The following is a 21,447-nucleotide window of genomic DNA, read 5'->3' as shown; positions in this document are numbered from 1 at the left end:
GCTTAAAGCATACAAGAATTGAAGTTAAAATGTAAGGACTTTTTTCATCTGAAGTATTTAAGATGAAATATTTATCTTCTCTCATCTCACAGGAAGTTAGCTATCCTAACTGAGGTTCATTTAGATTGTCCTTAATATCCTTTATTAATAAGAAGACTTTTAAAAATAGTTTAAAACTTCATAACTGTAGTCTTATGGGAAATGTTGCTGTAAATATTACCAGATCCTGAACCATAATTACCATTTTGCCAACACAAATTTACAGTGTGAAGATTCAGAAATAATATATCGGAAGCATTTAAATCCTAAATGTTTCCATGTTTTCATTAAAACTCTTCTATATGTACCTTACATATTAGCAAGCCCATTTGACTTTTAATCCTGTTCACAAAACTAAATGTAGTTCTTCCATCTTTTTTATTCCTAAGGAGTCAAACAAAATCAACACTTGAAAATAAATAACATAAATAAATTTGTTGATCTGGGAGAAGTTTACTAATCTTCAGTGGGGAAGTCTCTTCTTAATCTTTTTAGAGAAAAACTTAAGTTTCAATGATGTGGGTGCTTTTTTCTGAAATGGCTTTGAGTCTTTGGCTTACTAGTTACTTTGATACAATATTCCAATGATATTATATGACCTTTATAGACATTTCTGTATAATCTAAACTGGAGAGATTCATTTAATTTTTTAAAAAGCAAATACACCCCCAAAAATATGATTCAGCAATTGTTTCACTAATGTCAAGATCAAACAAGCTTTGTGATATATTCAGAGTAGTAACATATTGCATAACCCCCAACCCTTTGTGGTATGTGTTTGCATATGTGTAACAATCTGTTTTCTTCATATAGTAGGATGCTCATCTTCAGTGGTGAAGTAACGGTACATTGGCTTCACTTATTGCTGGAATGTTTGAATATTTTCAATAATAAAATGAGTCAAGAATCTCATGTTTTACCCTGGGTGACTGCTCTTTAAAGCAACTGAAAGGACAAAGGAACAAAGTTACTCTCCGCCACCTGCCCTATTTGGTCCTGTAGTTGCGCTGGCCAGAACTCTTAGTAACCTCTTGTTGTTTTAGTTTTGAGAAAACCATGAGAAACCAACTGCTTCCTACTTGGGCCGTTTCTGACGAAATGTCCCTCATGAAAGAAGAGTATCCATTCCTCATCTGTTGATGTGGCATGTCAAAATAACATATGGGGGCTTTTTGGGTTAACCTGAAAGAACTTTGCCAGGTGTTTGAGGCTTCTTATTTGCATCTGGCTTCACAATTAGGTACCCTGAAGTTTTGTTTTTGGCTGTTAAAAATATTTCTTAGAAGTCATCGTTGAAAAAATTTACATAAATTTTAATACCGAGAAGTGCTATGCCAAAAATAATGTAATGCTTATTGCTCCCTCTCCCCCCTTCTCCCCCCCTTTCTTGTTTATTTCAGTCTAGAAATTTGTACTGAGGTTCAGACGGTTAAAAGATTTCGTTATTACCCTTTAAATTAAAAAAAGGAGTGATCCATTGATCTGTAAATGGATAGGGAACTGAAATGTAAAGTTATTGTAGTGTCTAAGAGAACTTGCAAAATGGACATCCAGGTTCCTATAAATTGGTTGTCTCATTCAAAAGAATATATTTTCTAATTCTAAACATAATTATAGAAAATGTCTTTAACAGAATGTGCTTAAAATTCAATGGCCACATTTCCAGCATGTGGATTATTAATTTTATGCAATCAAGCAATACACTGTCAGCTAAAAGCAATTCTTATGAAAGAATTGAAGGGTTTTAATATGACTTGTTTGCTCAAGCAATACACTTTGTCATCTAAAAATTCTTATGAAACGGATTATAGAAGGGTTTTAATGTGACTTGTTTGCTGCATCTGTGATTGTTTGAAAGTAAAAGATTTCCTATTGACTTCATTTTTTTAACAGATTAGCCACAGGAATAGTTATTTCTAGGCGTTCTTTGAACCGTATAAAACTTGAATGAATGTCGTGATCTCATATTTTTGACATTTAGATTTTCCTTTCTCAAGTTCTACTTTAAAAATAACAATCGTACAGTTTATCCATTCCATTAAGTAGAATTTATACCCAGGTTGCTACTAAAAATTAAGAAGAGATTTTAAAAAATCCAGATAAAAACAAGATTAACTGTAGACAAGAATGATGATTATGTGGTAACCAAAGTGGAATTGCATGTTCCATGGTTCTGTAACTCTTAAAGCAAAATAAAACGCCTTTTTAAAATATTAAACAAAATATACATATTAATATGTTTGTAAAACTTTGTAAAGTTTTGTAAGATTTGTAAAACTTTGTTTTACACCTATAATTTGTGATTAAAAATCCAATAAATATAGTTCATGTGAACTATAAATTACCTAGCTTAAAATATTGTCATGGTTATATTCTAAATAAAGTGTATATTTGGATATATATGTAATCTGAAATTCTTGGACATACTAATAAATTAAGCATAGTGTTTCCAAAACAGGCTTTGAGCAAATTTTCCTCAAACAGTTCCTCAAGGTCTATTGAACTGGTACGATTTTCTAGGCAGTGAGTACGCATGTTAGAAATTTGGCTGAACTGGCTGCCAAACTTGAAAGAAGCAGCTCTTGAAATCAGAAGACTTGCGCTAGTTTTGTTAACTCTCCCTTTGTATCGGTTTAACTGTTTTCTTGACTTTCAGGGCCTAAGAGAAATAAAAGGTTTATGCTTGTGGTTACTTTTGTCTGATGAAATAGAAAACTGAGAGGAAAATGAATTTATTGGCTTCCCATTCTGTCAAGCAGATTTAGATGCATTGGAATTTGGAAGAGTGGATCTAGAGTCTGGCTTTTGCCAGAAAGTGCATTCGGTTACCTGTTGTTTTATATGCTCCTGGGGCTATCCCAGCATCCTGACATGACCGTTTTTCTGGTGTTTTCGTTTATAGGATGTGCTCCATTGCCATTTCGCGAAATTCCTACTCACAGGTGCTGCCTGGAGAGAATGAGTGTGAAACTACTTCTGCTTGATTGTTTTGCATGTGTACAGGGCTGTGTTTGCTGACACTTTCCAGAGTATCTACACTATTATTTATTATCCATATTCTGATTTCCAATACTTACTCAAAGAAGAAACCCCTTTGTAGTCTTCTTTCCATCCATTTCTGGACACATCCAGATGCTGCAAAGATGCTATTGAATCGGGTGGTACCAGCCAGAACAGTATCTGCTGGCAAAAATATTGCATGAATAGCAGAACTTCATGGGGGACAATAAGTGTGTGTGTGTGTGTGTGTGTGTGTGTGTGTGTGTGTATATATACATATACAAAAAAATTAGAGGAACTTTGCAGGTTTTGGAATAGTAAAGCCAGATCTCTTTCTCTTTCAGTAGTTTGTTAGATTTCTTCCAAAAATTCAAAGCATAGCATTCTCATCTCCCATTTTTCCAACAACAATCTTCTGGGCTATATTGGTCCAGAGGCTCCAATGAACATCCTTGACTAAGGATGGACTCAAATATGAGTCTTCATTAACCATGATGACACACTGGTTTCTCTTTCATTTGGAGTAGAACATAATTCTGGAAATGTTATAAGTTTTTCCAAATTATGTAGACTATAGTAGTGGTATTTGCACTCACCTGTAAATAAATGTTTACCCCTTTTTGTGCCCACTCTACCTATTTCCTGAAACTGAAATAGCTTTCATCCAGTCAAAATGGTTCCTAATTCTGCCCCTTCTACTTACTAAAATTATCAGGAAAGTAAGGTTTTACAATTGCAGGATGCTACAAATGCTAGATTAGTCTCCAGAAAAACAGATAACATTTGTGATAAAATAGCTCAAGAGGCCTACTTGGTGTTTGTCACAGAGACTTTCATTGTAGAAGTTGATTGCCTGATGCAAAGTGAATGCATACGACACACTATTTACATCTGTCAGTATACTGCATTGGGAAAGAATCAGTGGACATCAAGTATTGGAGAATAAATAATATAGCGATATGTACTTCCATGGTTATAGAAGCCAAGTTTAAGAGAGTTTTTTTGAGAGTAGCAGAATGTAGGATTACCACAGTGTGTGCTTTTTAAAAGGGTCTCTCACTATAGGAACTGACTATACATAATAGATTCATTCTATTAATGAACTGATAGAGGCAGGAGTAAAAATTATTACACCACAAAGAATATTGTGGGCCAAGAAGATGTACAAAACTGACTATATTAAAACTGGAGTAGTAATATGTAAAAAGTTAACAAAGTAGCTTTTAACTTGTTAGTAGGTGAGGGGAATATTTCTCTAATGAGTATACAATGTACAGCCCACCAATGCCTTGAGTATCCTTAGTACTTTCCAAAGGTTGCAGTTCAGTTGTAATTTTAATATGACAGAAGTGGAAAATTATTAAACATATGGGGAATAATCAAATTAATTGTTTTTAATCAAGTAAATCACATTTAGATTTTTTCTTGACCGCATCTGCTTTTTGTGGTATGGCTGCTCAAATGCCTTTAGATTTTGGATTTAGGTCCCTGCTTAATAGTTGGGGGAAATAATGGTTTTGCAGCAAAGTTTAAGCATAGCACCTCCCCATTTCATCCCCATAAGTAGGAAGGGTGATAATATGAATCGCTAGGAAAAAAAATCTGAATGTACAAGCTAGCTTTCGATTCACCCATCCAGCAGCAAGTATCAATTGTTTTGAAGAGATTTTGAGTTTTCAAAGATTGGGCAGCCTGATGTAAGAATGCTGAAATACATGAGCCATTTTCACGTATGGTTTGTAGGGATTAGCAATCCAGAGGATTGCATAGCTGGTTGTACAGTACTGTCTCCCATATCTGCCAGTGATGAGGCACAGGTAGTTGAGGGAGTTTAATATTATGCTTGTACCTGTTATGGAGTTGGGGACTTGAAAAATCAAGGGCACATCATTTGAGGAGATTTATATGTAATGAGATCTTGAACATCTACTTTTCATCCATGAATGTTGACAGGCAGGCTGATCTATGACTTTACTTATTTTCAGTGTCGGTTCTCTTTTACACAGAGACAGCATCAAAGATGCTTCATGATGTTATTTGAATCCAGCAATATATGATTTTTTTCACTTTTCATTCCTTCTGTTTTACATACAATTTTTGGTAAGGGCTGACCAAAAAAGTGAATATAGCTTATTAGAAACCAATTAAGACTTTAGGACAGAACTTTAATAATCTTCAAAAAGGAAAGTGTCTATTTTCAAAAGCCCATACTAGACTTTGTTTGATTTTTTAAAAAGTAATGAAAACCAATTATGTATAGCACTGAAAATAATAACCATCTTCCCCAAGGGACACATGCATTTTATTTTCCATATTCATGTAAGAAAGGAAGAAATGCATGTCAGACAGTTGGTAAGCAATTTATAGCATTACAATGAAAAAGATACATTAAAATGTGAGAAATAAAAGAAAAAAAAGCTGTTTCCATTCCAGCAAAAAAATCAGGCTGCATAAAATCTGGTTGATGAATCTTAATCTTAAAATGTTTTCTGGGCACCATCCAGAACAAAAGTAGGTTCCTATCTCTGAATATGTTTTACTACAATTTTCCTTTTTCCTTTCTTTACAGGGAATAAAATACCTATGTATCCCTGCTGCAGATTCACCCTCACAGAATCTGTAAGTATTTAAAGCAGTGATCAATTTCACCACTAGATAATAGTCCAGTGTTGTTTAATGGAAGCAAAATACACCTGATTAGATTTGCAAATATATCTAGCTCCTTGCCTTCTTCAATTTTTGGAAACAACAGCTAGTCTTTCTGTTACAATGTGGATACAGGTGTTTGGGAAAACATCGCAGGAAATACAAGTCCCTATCTCTGTCATAAGATTTCATTCAGTACATAGTTGTTATAACTATAAAATAAATCAGCTCCAGGTTTTATGGGAAGAAATCTGTAGGATTAGATTAGTAATGGCAGTACTGAATTGAGTCTACTAGCATCTGACTTTGATTAGGAAGGGGAAAGAAACCTGCACAAACCAACTTGTAAAAGTTGGCTTGTGCACAGCAGGTTGTAAAAAGATCAGTCTGAAAAAGAAAGCATGTTCTTGAAGGTTGCATAAACAAAAGGGTAGTTAAATTTCTCTGAAGTAAACTTTTTTACAAAGACATTTTAACAGCCAACAACTAAGGAATTAACATAATGTAGCAAAGGAGGTGCCGTGTAGCAGAGTGAGCGCCTGTTACTCGTCCCAGCTTCTGCCAACCTAGCAGTTCGAAAGCACGTAAAAATGCAAGTAGAAAAATGGGGACCACTCCGGTGGGAAGGTAACAGCGTTCCGTGCGCCTTTGGCGTCTAGTCATGCCGGCCACATGACCACAGAGACGTCCTCGGACAAGCGCTGGCTCTTCAGCTTTGAAATGGAGATGAGCACCAGCCCCTAGAGTCGGAAACGACTAGCACGCATGTGCGGGGGAACCTATACCTTTACCTTTAACAAAGGAGGACATCAAGAAGAAGGTGAAACCTTTTATAAAATGTTTTGGGATGAATTGATGCTAAAGCTGCAAATATTAGAAAACACTGTATACAATATTGTAGTCCCTCTGTATTAGGGAAAGCTAATAAAAGAAAACATCTATGAATCTTTCCTGTGTCTATTTACGGAAAAAAATACTTCAAAACTGATACACTGGAAAAGTGATGTATTAATGCAGTTTACTAAAATGGTCCTGTTTGTTGATGTTTTGGTGGTTAAAAAGAAGCCACCTTGTAGTGTGTGGTTATATGTCTGGATAGATGAATAAGAAATAGGTGGCCTTTTTGATGGAAACACTTGTTCTACCCAGAGTAATGACATAGCAGAATTTGCGGCAGCCTCTCAAATGTTTAATTATCTCCCTTTCTTTTTGAACCCGCTTAGTCTTTTGAGGGCTATTTAAATGCCTGACCGTCCATAGTACTTGGCTCTTTGGTGTGTACATTTTTGCTGAATCACAGATGAGCCGGGCCTATTCTCAAAAGGCTTTTACTTCATGGCAGAGTTGCTCAGACTTGCAGCTAAAGTGGAATGATACAAGCTGCCCAAGAATATTTGAGCAGCAGCTGTGCTTTGGGTAGCCTTCACTGTTTGTACTTACAAGAGGTAAAGAAGAGGAAGGGGGGGGGAGAGGCACTTCCTGATAATCTGATTTGTAGAGAAACAAAAGTAGTTTCAAAGGGAGCCCACGGAAGGAAGTGGAGCGCTGCCTTTTCGCTCCGAACAGAGTGCTGCCTCTTTCACCCGATGCTTTCGAGATATATTTTTAGCATATTTGCTTCTCTCATAGAACAGTGAGTTCCCAGTTGCACTGCATCAGTTGATGATTTCAGCCCACTGGAAACATCAACAGGACTCATGTTTTTTCCAATCTTTTCCCAAGTGATGGTTCACGGTACACTGCCCACTGCATCAGCTTCTTAAGATGATCCCAATATTCCCCTATGAGAGGCATTTTTGCTCTTTCCATATGGGTCAGTGGTTAAATCCAAAACCAGAATGCTTTTCTCATCTTCATCAACTCTCATCTTCCTTGCTACTTTCTCCTATTGGTATATTATGATTTAGCAGTTGTTGTTTGTATCTTATAATTTATGATCTAGGACTTATCACTTTGTTGTTTGTATGTACACTGAGAGCTTATGCACTGGAGACAAATTCCTTGTTTGTCTGATCACACTTGGCCAATAAAGAATTCTATTCACACAAGCAGTGCTGAGCATGTCATGACCTTCCCCAATTTTCTGCTCTTCGTATGTTTTGGACAGAATTTCTGGGACTTAATAGCCATTGGCTGGCAGCAGATGTTGGATTTTCCCCTTTACTGTTAATTTTCAAGGGAGGTCAGTATTATAATATTGCCTTTTGATTTCATCAGGCACCCAAAGCAACTCTATCTGATCTCTGTTAAAGCTTGCTCGTTCGTTCGTTTGTTCATTCATTCCATCCATCCATTCATCCATCCATCCATCCATCCATTCATTCATTCATTCATTCACTCATTCATTCATGGTATATTAGTTAGCTTTTGGACCAAAGAAGACTTGCTATTTAGATTAAACTGTTAATTTTCTCCCTCTTCCCAGCTTTACAAGTAGTGTGCTAAATGAATAAGACAAATAGGAAGGAACTAATTTAAAACAGAGTTTAGGTGCATTTAAATTAGTTGAAATGCTAAGCTTTGTTAGGGATGTTAGGCTTTTGATAGGCTGTCTGAAGTGAAATAACAAAGGGGCCAAATTAGCCTTCCTCAACAGAGAGAGTTTCAGATTAGTGCTCTTACAGAGAAGACTCTCTATAATGTTGATGAAATTGAGAAACAAGTTATGTAAACTTTATTCTAAGGGATTCTGGACATCACCTGATCTACTTCAGGAACCTGATCCAGGCTTCCATAAATGGCCTATTATGGTCTCCAGGTTGTTTCAGGTGCAGTTCATCCTGACTCGGTATCCCAGATCTGAAAAAGGAAGTTCTTTTTCTTTTTTTTAAAGAGAAGAACTGGAAGTTTGGGGATGGTTTTATTCCTGTGCAATTTCTCCATCCACCCAGTTCTATGTCCCGGACAATCAACAGTAGCCCAATTACAAGGACCCAGTCAGATTGTAGCCAGGTCTTTTTGTTATTTATTCTTTATAGTTCCACTTCCCCACCAGGGGTTTTTATATATACAACAAAATATTTATGAGGGGCACTGATGCTATGCTTTCCATTTGTTGTAACAGACATTTACAATCTGGAGCTCCATAGATGCCTAGAATTGGAATGGACCAGGTTCAGATCCATCTGCTCTGCCCCATTTAAATGAAAATCTGTTCAAAAACATTTACTCCTGATTTTAAAGTTTACACAAGAAGAAATGTTGACCTTGAGTATCCTGGCTTCTCAGCTATTTAGTTACACCTTTGCCCACCGTTATGTCATGCAGAAAATAAACTTTTTTTTGAAGATCCATGATTATACCAACCACTATCTGCCTTTTGTGGGGAAGGTACTCAAGCAAATACACTGGTTTACATACCCTTGAATGACATTGAGGATATAGATCCATTTCAGCATAGTTTCTGCTTGGATTTGGCCTTGAGTTTCCTTTATTTGCCTTGGGCCGGTAGAAGAATGAAGGAAATGAAGCATTGTTTATTCTCCTGTCAGCAGCTTTTAACACCATCATCCACAATAACCGTCTGAAGCAGGTGGTTGGGATAGAGTTGGATTGATGTGCTTTAGTTGTTCCAGTGTGGAAGTCAACTTTTATTCTTAGCCCTTTTTCCAAAGCAGTGGAATTCAGTTTGGATCACTTATATTAACTAAAGGGGGGGAAAAACCTTGTTTATTTGAAGGATAAATGAATTGTGACCTTTTTGAAGAACATCCAGATAGAGTCACTGAAGCTTTACCTTCTGAAGTATTTTAAACAAACAAACCCTAGCAGATTTGTAGTCTTCAAAACAGGCAGTTTTGAAATAATTTTTAGGACATCAGTTCTATCCCTTGGTGGATAGTATTGAAAAGATTTCACTGTGATTGTGATGTGTTCCCTTGATGGGTCTTGCTTACAATTTGTCCTCCTGAATTGCTTGATTTGAATTTGAGTTGGAAGTTTTTTTTTAGCTTTCCCCAATGGCTGGCATGTGGGAATCCTGTATCCGGGGGGGAGGGGGGAAACCACCCACAAAACCAGTGGAACAACCTGCCTCCAGAAGTGGTGAATGCTCCAACACTGGAGGTTTTTAAGAGGAGACTGGACAGCCATTTGCCTGAAATGGTATAGGGTTTCCTGCCTGAGCAGGGGGTTGGACTAGATGACCTCCAAGATCCTTTCCAACTACTACTACTATTACTACTACTACTACTACTACTTATTATTATTATTGTTGTTGTTGTTATTATTATTATTATTATTATTATTATTATTATTATTATTATTATTATTATTATTCTCTCCATAGAATTCTGTGTCATTGGCTTTTTGTTGTGTGCTCTAGCCTTCATAGAAGCTTATCCTCTGAAAGCAAGGCTGAGAATTTTCCCACTATTAGGGCAAATGTTTATTCCAGACTAAGAGAAGGGGGAAAGAAAATTTCCCCCACTTGTATTTTAAAGAACAGTGAAAAATGTACCTTAGCGGAGCGCTAAGCCTGGAGTTGGTTTGATTATCACTACAATAATCCCCATGTGCCTCATATACTAGTACTCACATTCTTTTTATTGTAGATGGCAGCTAGTAAGGTAATTGTCTGTCTAAACCAGGCTACTCAGTGAGTTTATAGCTAGATTGAATATTCTAAAGAGCTCAGACTTAAATGAAAATATCGTGATAACTAGAACATGTTTTAAACTGTTGTGTTGTAGTCCTTGTGGCACCCTTGATAGTTTGGTAGTGACTGACTGTGACGTGTTTAATTATGTAATTGAGTTGAAAAGTGCCCAACTAGTTGAGTTCAATATAAGGCCAATCTCCATATACCTGCCTATGTAGAGGTGGGGAATCTTTTTCTTTCTGAGGATCACATTCCATGTGATGCTGCTGATTGTGAGAGTAGCCAGAGCTAAGTGGAATTTGAGTGAACACTTTTTTACCGCTCTCTTCCTTTCTTCTTCCCTGTCCAGCAGGCATATTAAAAGGTCTGAACTCTGTGTTAAGGGTGTGTTAATAATACTTAGAAACTTAAGGCAGCTTTCCCAAATTTTGTTTGGGATTAAGAGAATTGAATATCATACAGTGTTTTATCAGAATTTATTTCAAAATGATTTTTTTTTAATTCCAATCCTTTCTTATGTTGCATAGTAAGAGTAGCTTTATTCGGTAATGTATCTGTCAGACATTTACATTTTATGGACATAGGCAGGGCTTTTTTTCTCATAAAACGCTCAGAACGGAGTTCCGGCACCTTTTTTGGATGGAACCTTGTAGGGTAGGCAAGGCAGGTTGTATGACATGTGTGAGTTCCGGCACCTTTTTCTTTTACAAAAAAAGCACTGGACATAGGGATATATTATGTATGTTTTCTATTTATGTTGCAGTTCATGTAACAGAGAGACCTACTTCAGCAGTTTTAACTGTCTAAAACACAGACTGCATACTGGAACATAGTAAACTGAGATGTTGGCAACCCAATAGTAATGAAATATCTTGGATAGGGTTCTATCAAACGTGCACACCCAAGAAACTTAGGCAATACACTCACACATTCATTGCAATATCTTTTTAAGTCCATCCAAGTCAATTGGATTACGTTCACTGCTGCACCAGATTTGTCCCAATGCAAACTGCTCTTAACTTCTTAAAGTCTACTAATAAACTTTCTTCTTCTTTTTCTAGAACAAGGCACTTTAAAGAAAGCATTGCTTTTATCCATGAGTGTCGGCTTAGAGGTGAAAGTTGTCTTGTCCACTGGTATGTACTTAACAAAGAGGTTTTCCAAATTGTATTCTTTTATTTATGGATATACAGTATGGGTAGCCCCCAACTTATAGCCACCATTGAGCCCAAAATTTCTGTTACTAAGTGAAACATTTGTTAAGTGAATTTGGCCCATTTGACGACCTTTTTTGCCACAGTTGTGAAGTGAGTCGTGAAGTTAGTAACACGGTTGTTAAGTGAATCTGGCTTCCCCATTGACTTTGCTTGTCAGAAATTCACAAAATGGTGGTCACATGACCCCGGGACACTGCGGCTATCATAAACATGAGTCAATTGCCAAGCCTCTGAATTTTGATCATGTGACCATGGGGATGCTGCATTGGTCCTAAGTGTGAAAAATGGTCATAAGTCACTTTTTTTCAGTGCCGTTCTAACTTCGATCGGTCACTAAATGAACTGTTGTAACTGGAGGACTAGCTGTAATACATTGATTCCCCTTTGAAGCTGTTCCATTTCTGTTCTGTCACCCTACCGGATATAGTAGCGTTACTCTCCCTGTAGATGGTCTTTTGTACAAAAACCCTACCATTTAGAAAAAAAATAAAGCTTGGCTAAATCATTCCTTCTAGTATGGGTTATAATCCCATTGTTCTTCCCCCAAAGAACTTGGAGAACTATATTTCTTTAAGACTGAAGCAGGAATCTATATAACATGACGAGAATTCTTGGAGTCTATGTCAATTAAATATGCGTATAAAATGGGGATGTTTTGTAGGATTTCCCTCACTTCAATTTTCCTAACTTAAACACTGATGTTTTAGAGACTGTTTTGTATTTCAGTCTGTTGGTGATGTTGACTGACCGCTTTGGTCCACAATTTTAGAGCAGAATTTCACCAGCTTGACCTGAAATTGCCAAGGATTAAATATGGGGATGTTCTGCATGCAAAGCATGTGCTCTGTCACTGAACTAGAGTTTCTTTTCGACATTAGTTCATTCATATCTCATGTTGGTTTGTTTATTCTCCTGGAATGTTTATCATGCTTCTTTTCTACCGAGCAATGTTCTTCAGGCTAATTTACTACATATTTTCACCTTGCATCTCTTTCCATTTGTATTGGGATGGTGATGCAGTCTTGCCGGTGTTTCCAGGAGTGCAACCTTGGTTGTGGCCTATATAATGACTGTCACTGATTTTGGCTGGGAGGATGCATTGTCTGTTGTCCGGGTGTCGAGATCATGTGCCAATCCAAATGCAGGCTTCCAGCAACAGCTTGAAATGTTTGAAAAAAGTGAAGTGGCCCAGGTAAGTTCTTGAATCCTTGGCATCTCCAACTTAAGTTAGAAGCCATGAATCAACTCTCATTACCATAAAAATTATTTTTGTTTGCTCCGAAATAGGAATTTTGCAAACCCAGTTACTGTGCTGCATAACTTATTTTCATGGCTGGGATCAGAATGAGTTTTTCTTAATGTAAAATGTTGATTGGGTTATGTGACCCTTGCTTCCATTCGGAAAAGAGATGGCCATTCCATGGAATGATTTATCTTGTACAGATGCCAATAACCTTTTCAGACTGGAGGACTTGATGTGCACACATTGCTACTTTGAATACGCTCTGTTCTGCATGACCTTCTGAAGCCAGTCTTCAGATTTTTGGAGAAATTGGTATTTATTTTTGGTTTTGTAGGGCACTATGCTAGCAAAAGCCGAGATGTGGATGAAGGATGGACTATAGGCACCATAAGACAGTTGCTGGAGGCTCATATGACTAGGCACCTACCTTGGTTTAATTTTCCAGAACTGAGGAAACTTCTTGGATGAGAAGTGAAATGTTTTCAAGTTCAGTTTCCTTATGAAAAAGCACTTTTGGGACAACAATGATCTGCATGATTGAGAATCTCCATAGACAATTCTCCATGTAGGACAACCGGATCTGTCCATTGCTATTTCCCTAGTGCCCCAGTGTGCTACTGGATCAAATATCCTGAATGGATTAGCCATCAGACTAACATTGTTGCAGCTCTCAGCTCATAAATCTAAAGCCTTCTCAAACTGATCCTCATTCCCAACATACCAAGTTTGTTATCCAAGTGTGAAAAAATTGGGACTCAAACCATGTTTAGCTGTTTCAAAGTCTTGGACCCTGTACCATTAAGTTGTAATATCAATACAACAGAAAATAAAGCAATGTTGAATACTTGGGGCATAATAACAGTAATAAATTAATGCTTAATTAGTATTTGTAAGTTTAAGCAGTTTTAGTACTAAATATTGACTTTTCAGAACTGTAACCCATTGCACTTCATTGAGAATTAGAGTAAATGGAAATATTGCTGACTAGAGGCATTAAGGGAATTTCCAATCCGGATATCTCCCTCATTAATTTTCAGACCTTGCAATAATTTTATAGTTAATAGTTAATAAAATGCCCTTGCATTACATAAATACTGCATCTTTTTAAGAAGATCAGTGGATATGATCAGTGTCTGTGTGTGTGTGTGCGCGCACGTATGTGGTTGAATTTCAGTGTCATAAGATAATTTCTTCACTTGTCCTCAAATGAATATGTTGAGTTTTAAAAAGGTATTACCTTAGCATAGCCAGGTAGCCCCTGTAAATTCGTGGCCACTTAACCAGCCTAGTCCGTGTGTGAGTACATTTAAAAAATGCAGCTTAATCATGACTTCTGCTCTAAACCCCAGATTGCTTTGCCTCCCCCCATATTTGAGACATGCCCAGTGATCATCATGGTATGATGTTAATGGGAATTTACTGAGGGACAGAGCCAGAAGAGCTTGAGATCTTGCAGTCTCAAATCCATCAGCCCTCAATCACTGCTAAATTGTGACTTGTAATGTGCTAAAAGGGACGCGGTGGCTTTGTGGGTTAGGGCGCTGAACTTGTCGATCAGAAGGTCGGCAGTTTGGCGGGTTGAACTCTGAGTGCCGCGTAACAGAGTGAGTGCCTGTTACTCGTCCCAGCTTCTGCCAACCTAGCAGTTCGAAAGCACGTAAAAATGCAAGTAGAAAAATAGGGACCACTCTGGTGGGAAGGTAACAGTGTTCCGTGCGCCTTTGGTGTCTAGTCATGCCGTCCACATGACCACGGAGACATCCTCGGACAAGCACTGCCTCTTCAGCTTTGAAACGGAGATGAGCACCGGCCCCTAGAGTTGGAAACGACTAGCACGCACGTGCGGGGGAACCTTTACCTTTACCTTTAATGTGCTAAAAGGAAAAATAGGTGGAGAGTCCTAAAATTGATTGTGTAGCCCTGATCTACGAATGAGGCGTGAGTGTGATAATATGATTGTCAATGAGATTTCATTTAATTTCTCAGTGCAGATATATTAAAATGATTTGTTGGGCTTTGGTTGTTTTTGCGCAGTACTTTCTAGGTCCCTGATGCTGTTTTCCTTTGCACAGATGTGCTTTCATGTCACAAGGAAAAGGAGCTTGGACCAGGTTTTCCTTTGAATCTGTATTGAGCCATTGCAGAACGAGGATCTTTTTTTTCTCTGATTCCTTTTCCCCCCCTCTCCTTCAGAAGAAATCTGTCCCAGTCCCACACAGGGAAATATTTCCTGTTTGTATTATCCAAAGAACAAACAGGGTGACTTACATCCTCCTTCCCTAGCACAAAATAATATATTGCTGTGGATTCAGTATCCTAGTATGGAAACAGCTCTTAGAGAAAACTAGGGTGCTGCCTTCTCTCTTCAATGGGGTGGTCAGTAGGAGCCTTTGTCCGCAGCACTGTCATTCGGATATCATGTAGCCAGGCAGGTAGTCCTTGACTTACAACACTGCATTTAGTGTCCGTTCAGAGTTACAGCAACAAAGAAAAAAAATATGAGCTCTGAGCATTTTTCACACTTAATGACCGTTGTAGAATCCCCATGGTCACACAATCAAAATTGGGCTGCTTGGCAACCGACTCATATTTATGACATTTGTAGGGTCAGGGGGTCATGTGATCTCCTTTTGCAATCTTATGACAAGTAGAGACAGTGAGGAAGCCAGATTCACTTAAAAGCTGTATTACTAACTTACCAATTGCAGTGATTCGTTTAACAGCTGTGGCAAGAAAGGGGGGGGAGGTCATTTGATAACTGTCGCACCTAGCAACAGAAATCTTGGGCTCAGTTGTCACAAGTTGAGAACTACTTGTATAAATTATATGTATGTTGTATTCACTGAAATACTAAACACACATAGGGCAGATTTTATAAAGCCCAATAGTTTCTGTTGAGGTAGACAAACTGATCTACTTTTTAAATGGCTGATGTGACTGGAAGGCATGTACGCTACACATACCCCCATTCAAAACTTGAAGTAATGTTGAGCTGAAGAGGAGCTGTATAGCAGCAGAATAACAAAACTCAGTTGTAACTATAGTGTGGATGATCCAAAAAATAGTAGCTGAACTCATGAAACTCCATTAAATCCTAAACTGAATTAGCTATGTTCAAACAACTACCATGTCGGGCGTATCTACATAGGCTTGTCTATGCAATCAGTTAAGATCCACAAGACACTGGGACACAAGAGAAGAGAATACCTATAGCTCAGGTTTGGACTGTGGAATTCTCGGCACTCACTGAGCTTGATTGTTTGCTTACAGACATTTCATTACCCAACTAGGTAATCTCATTGGTGCAAGGTATAACTTCATGTTGTGTGAAGCCAGCCATTGTCTAAGGCAGGGGTCTCCAACCTTGGCAACTTTAAGACTTGTGGACTTCAACACCCAGAATTCCTCAGCTAGCAAAGCCAGCAAAGCTGGGCTGAGGAATTCTGGGAGTTGAAGTCCACAAGTCTTAAAGTTGCCAAGGTTGGAGAACCTTGGTGTAAGGGTAATCTTGTCCTTTCCCCATGTTTTGGAATCACGCTTCCTTTATTCTCATGTTTTTATCTAAACTAATTTGCTTTTATTTAATTTTGGTCCAAATCTTCTCTTTTTTTGCTATAGCACCTTGTCTTCCATTTTACTGGACTCAGGGGAGAAAAGGTCAGACGTCTTGATCATGCTGTTGTTCTTTCTGTTGGATTATATCAAATTGTATTAAAACAGAATGGCTTCTGTGTAGATTTTACATTCATTTTATAGAAGCCACTTGATCATTTCACTAAGCCAGTTGTTGCTAGGTATAGCTTTAGCTGTTGCAAAAGGACTAGAAAGATCCAATCAACTCTTGTTGATTACCAGATACAAAACATTTTTTTTGCAGAGTTCTGGATTCAGTTCCTGACATCACAGGACAAGAAAGATCTTGAGAATAAGACTGCACAAGACCTTCCCATTGCTATTCCAGCTATGTAGCTATTCTTATTACAATTATTTCTGGACTGCCTTTCCACAAATATCAGCAAGATGGTGTGATATAAATCAACAGACAGAAGTTAATAAAATATTAGATATTAAAACAACATTGTGTTTTGGGGGGGGTCTAATGTATTTCTAGAACTGTGCTGCTGTTTCAGCTGATCTCTGGTGCCTATTATGTTACATGTGACGTGCTTTTCTTCTGGAAAATATCTTCCAGATATTTTAATGGCTAAAGTGTAATGCTGTTTTTCAGGTGCTTTGCACTGCTCTGAACAGCTTCAGTAAGGGTGGTGTAGAAATACTCTTTAAAAGCCACTACTAGCAATTTAATAGGCTAGGTTTTTAAAAAAATATATCTTGGGTTTATTTCAGTGCAAGGTAAGTAAGTCTTATCTTGCACTAAGATAAACTGCTTTGATATAAAGCAGTTTCATGCACAATGGCTGGCTTCACATTCTACATTACAGCATGGCTTGGCTTGGCTTGGTTTGATTTAGTCAGATAAGCCAGCTGTGGCTTATTCATTCTTCTAATGGAGCACAATTTGTGAACTTGGCTTTATAGTGGTGAAATCTGGGAGAATGTCATTCTAAAGCAGGGGTCTTCAAACTTGGCCATTTTATGGCTGGCTGAGGAATCCTGGGAGTTGAAGTCCACAAGTCATAAAATGGCCAAGTTTGAAGACCCCTGTTCTAAAGAAAACGAAGCCAAATGTTGGTCAAGTCTACAAAAGGCAGCAAACACGAGCAAAATTTCTCAGCTTCCTCCAATACAGTTGATGCTTTCAGAAGTTGTCTGCCTATTTGATTGTTACTAGTCATTTCGAACTTTGCAACCAGTGTGACACTTGACCACAGTCATATGAAATGTGCTGTATGTCATGCTATTTAACTTAACCATTAGATAGATTTGGAATATCATTGAATATGCAGGAAATTTTTGGTTATATATTTTTTTTCTACTGGGGAAGCATGTTAGATTTCTCCCTTGGACACTGGAGCAGTCTTTCTGCCCCCACACAGGCAAAATGTCTTTATTCTTTCCTGGGAGAAGCTGTAAATTAGTTATACATTTATTTCACACATCTGGGACCATTTCTACTGCTCATATTCCAAGAATGGCATTTCTAATATTACTGATCCAACACAGACTTCAGCTCAACTTCTGATCTTTCCTGTGTTACTGTGGGTTTGATTTATTTTGTGTTTGCATAAATTACACACCTCATTTTGCCCAAATATCAAATTGATGCTGAATAACATTTGAGTAAAACTTTGGTATGCTAAACGTGTATTAATTAGAAATGAAAAGTTTGGCAATATTTCAAATTGGTGGGGGGACGGTTGGCACTAATGAAAATTATCAAGTCGTTTGATTTAAAAAATAGTTTTGTATTCATGCAGCTGTTCTGAATAGGAATTTCCAGCCTGGTTTATTTTAGCCCTAGTGAGGACCCAGATTGGCACTTAAGAAAATAACAGAATAACAGAATTGGAAAGGGACTTTGGAAGTTTTCTAGTCCAACCCCTTGCTCAGGCAGGAAACCCTATACCAGGGCTTTTCAACCTTTTCACCCATTGTACCATTTTTAGGATATGGCAACATCCGAGTACCACCAGTCGCCTCGCAAGGTGTCAAAAACTTGGTGACAAAAAAAGGGGAAAAAGTGATGAAATACAGGTAGTCCTCGACTTACAACAGTTCGTTTAGTGACTGTTCGAAGTTACAATGGCACTGGAAAAAGTGCCCCCCAAGCCACCACCAAGCAAGACACCTGCCTGCCTGCCTGGCGGCGTTCTTCTGTCCAAGGTTTTCATTGTTGTGAGCATTTCTGTTGAGGATTGGCAGCAGGGGTGGGGTGGGGGGGTGTTTGGTTTTTATTCCCTCCCCCCCGTCTGCTGGGTGGTTGCAGCAGGTTTTGGTCACTTCGCATGACCCTGGGACACTGTGGCCATCATAAACATGAATCAGTTGCCAAGCATCTGAATGTAAATCACAAGACCCTGGAGATGCTGCAACATTCCAGCTGATCCGTGCTTCTTCTGGGCTCAGCAGAAGCGCCAGGATCAGTGGCGAGCTCCAGCTGGAGCCTGGTGCTGATCTTGGTGCTTCCACTGAGCCCTGACAGCCCTGCAGCTCCAGCCATCTCTTGGTCAGGCTTGTGTGGTGCTGCCACTGGTTCAGCTCATTCCCCTCCCCCACTACCACTTTTCTAGGATGATCGCGTACCACCTGCCAGGTGCCAATATATCACAGGTGGTACCCGTACCACTGGTTGAAAAGCCCTGCCCTATACCATTTCAGAACACACTTAAAAAATAATGAATCACATAGAAATTAAACAAGACTAAAATGAAGAAAGAAAACAAGAAAGACTTTTTGAATAAGCTAACTGGAGTTCTTTGTTTGAATATGGTCATTCTTTAAAAGATAATGCTGCTGTAGCAATTTACACTGTTCCAAAAAAAATAATACTGCAATCTTAAAGTCTATAGCAATTAACTTGATCTTATACTGTTTTCAGAGGATCCAAGTCTCACATTTAACAATGATCATAATTAATAATCCTGTGTATTATGGCCTCAACAGGCTTCTTTGCTTATTTAAGAGGATAGAAAATTGCTTTTTTTTTATGGTAGACACAGCCTTCAGTGTTTTGCTATATGGGTAAGCAATGAATGTTTGTAGAAGAAAAGTACCATGTATAGAAAAGACTTATATATTGGTTTCTGTCTATGGTTCTTATTAAATATCCCTAAATATCTTATCTAAATGTAACCATTACAGGAAAAATGAAAAATCCCGAAACCTTCATTCTATATTCATCAGAATCATAGCCACATTTATTACCAAATTATTATATAATCCTATACTTCTTCCTTAAAAATAACAATCTGGTTGAGTTCTTGACTGGTTTGATGTCCAGTATATATATATTTTTGTTTGGGGGAGATTTACAGCAGAACTAGAAAATCTGTAACCTGACTGTTTGCAGTGTTTGTAAGCCACCCCTATCATTAAGACTCTGGGTATTTTATTCAACATGGAATAAAAACAATCAAAGAACAAATTAAATTTGCCAAAGCCAGTACAGTATGTTACAATAATTGAAAATCACCAACAGCCATCCCAGGTCCACAGAATGATAAACAAAGCCTTGTTGGGTTGGGACCCTGTTCATAGCACAGGGGCTACTACTAAAAAGACATACTTGCATCCCTTTAACTTATGGGATGAGACCTTCTGCAGTGCAACCGATATATTGTCTCCTATGTGCATTGTATTGCTTCTTATATGACTTGTATTATTAACATTTACCTACATAGTTGGACTAACTCGAGTGTTGTCTCTTGAAATTTAATGTATAAATTGTCCTTACCCACCTTCCTTTAAACCTTTCTGAATTGTCTCTTGTGCTTCACTCTTTCCAGTTCCGAGATTGGCTTAAAGCAAAGTACGGTGAAAACCCTTTGCAAGACTATCAAGAAGCTCAGGCTCTTCTGCAGAAGTACAGACTCCACACAGCGGATCCTTACAAAGAGTTCAGGAAGGCAGTAGAATGATATTCTTGCTTCGGTGACTGATGATCATTTATTTTAGCGTTCAGGATATAGTTACAACTAAGCAGGGCAACTTGCACCCACATCTTCCTGCACGTGCCGAAAAAGGATTGCTTGAAAAGGAATAATTGGGGGGGGCCCACAGGGGCTATTTGGGTTTTTATAATACACCTTTCTTTAAATATTCGAGGAGTGGGACTCCAGATCGTGGACCCTGTTATACTCGTGGTTGATCTTGCCTTTTATTATGTGGAGGGCCTACTCTTTTCCAGCAGTGTGAAAACAGCATGCCGCACTCTGATGGCCAAATACATTTTTACAGATACCTGCTCTTCGGGCTGCCTGCAAAGACAGGGTTTGGCACAGCTGTATTTTTTAAAATTATGTAGGGTTTTTCTAAAGGAGGGGGGAATGTGTACCCCAGGGAGCGACTTGTACTCAACGGGAGTTCTGGTTTCGCTACTGCCAGGCCTAGAGCAGAAGAAACAGCCTGTTTAAAATAGCAGTGATGTTCTTCAGCAGTGAGAAAACGTTGCAACCAAATTAAGCAAGGCTCTGTTTGTATGCATGGTTGCCGCTCTCGTGTGTATATCTTCATTTAGAAATGATTTTTAAAAGAGATTCCTCTCAAATGTTTGTTTGAATCGACTCATGCAAAAATATTACAGATAATGTTGCAGTATTTATTGCCTTGGTGTTTGTCTCAGCCATGTTGCTCACTCTGTTTCTTTCATCCTTTTAATACTTTAACAGTGGAGGACTCTGACGGTATATTGGAATGTACAGAATATATTTAAAGATTAAGAAAGAATGGTAATGGCTACTGTGCTATAATAATGTTGAAAATTCCCCCAAAATACTACTGACTAAAATATTTTATTATATATTGGGTATCTTGATGAAGTTTCATGTTTGACTGCTTTTCTCAGTGGAATATATTCAATAAAAGCTTCAGGTTTTTTTTAAAAAAAATAAAGTATGATAGTATGTCACCACTTTTAGAGGTTACCAACAATTGTGGCAGAGAAAACGTTAAATCATTGGTCCCCAACCTGTACAGCTTGGTGGCCCAGTGGGGGGAGGGAGGGAGAGGGGAACCAGCCCACCGCTTCTGCAAGTCAAGCTGCATCCCCACCTGTTCTGTACCAGCCTGCTACCGGCCTTGCA

General features: G+C 38.1%; 1 protein-coding gene across 2 annotated transcripts in view; it reads left to right on the top strand.

Moving 5' to 3' along the window:
* Nucleotides 1–21,230, top strand: part of DUSP22 (dual specificity phosphatase 22) — a 41,988-nt gene extending 20,758 nt beyond the window's left edge. The window contains exons 4-7 of one of the 2 annotated variants that reach the window (XM_083358409.1): nt 5,609–5,658; nt 11,347–11,421; nt 12,523–12,694; nt 20,152–21,230. In XM_083358409.1, the coding sequence (XP_083214535.1) occupies nt 5,609–5,658; nt 11,347–11,421; nt 12,523–12,694; nt 20,152–20,283 (429 nt within the window). In that variant the 3' untranslated portion in view covers nt 20,284–21,230. Of the gene's footprint in view, nt 1–5,608; nt 5,659–11,346; nt 11,422–12,522; nt 12,695–16,622; nt 17,169–20,151 lie in introns of those variants that run through there. The other variant, XM_083358410.1, reaches the window with a different exon arrangement.
* The last annotated feature ends 217 nt before the right edge of the window (nt 21,231–21,447 follow it).

Source organism: Vipera ursinii (genome assembly GCF_947247035.1).
Source record: "Vipera ursinii genome assembly, chromosome: 3".
In the NCBI taxonomy this organism is placed as follows: Eukaryota; Metazoa; Chordata; class Lepidosauria; order Squamata; family Viperidae; genus Vipera; species Vipera ursinii.
Note: the sequence above shows the minus strand (reverse complement) of the source record. Positions and strands in the feature narration are given on the sequence as shown.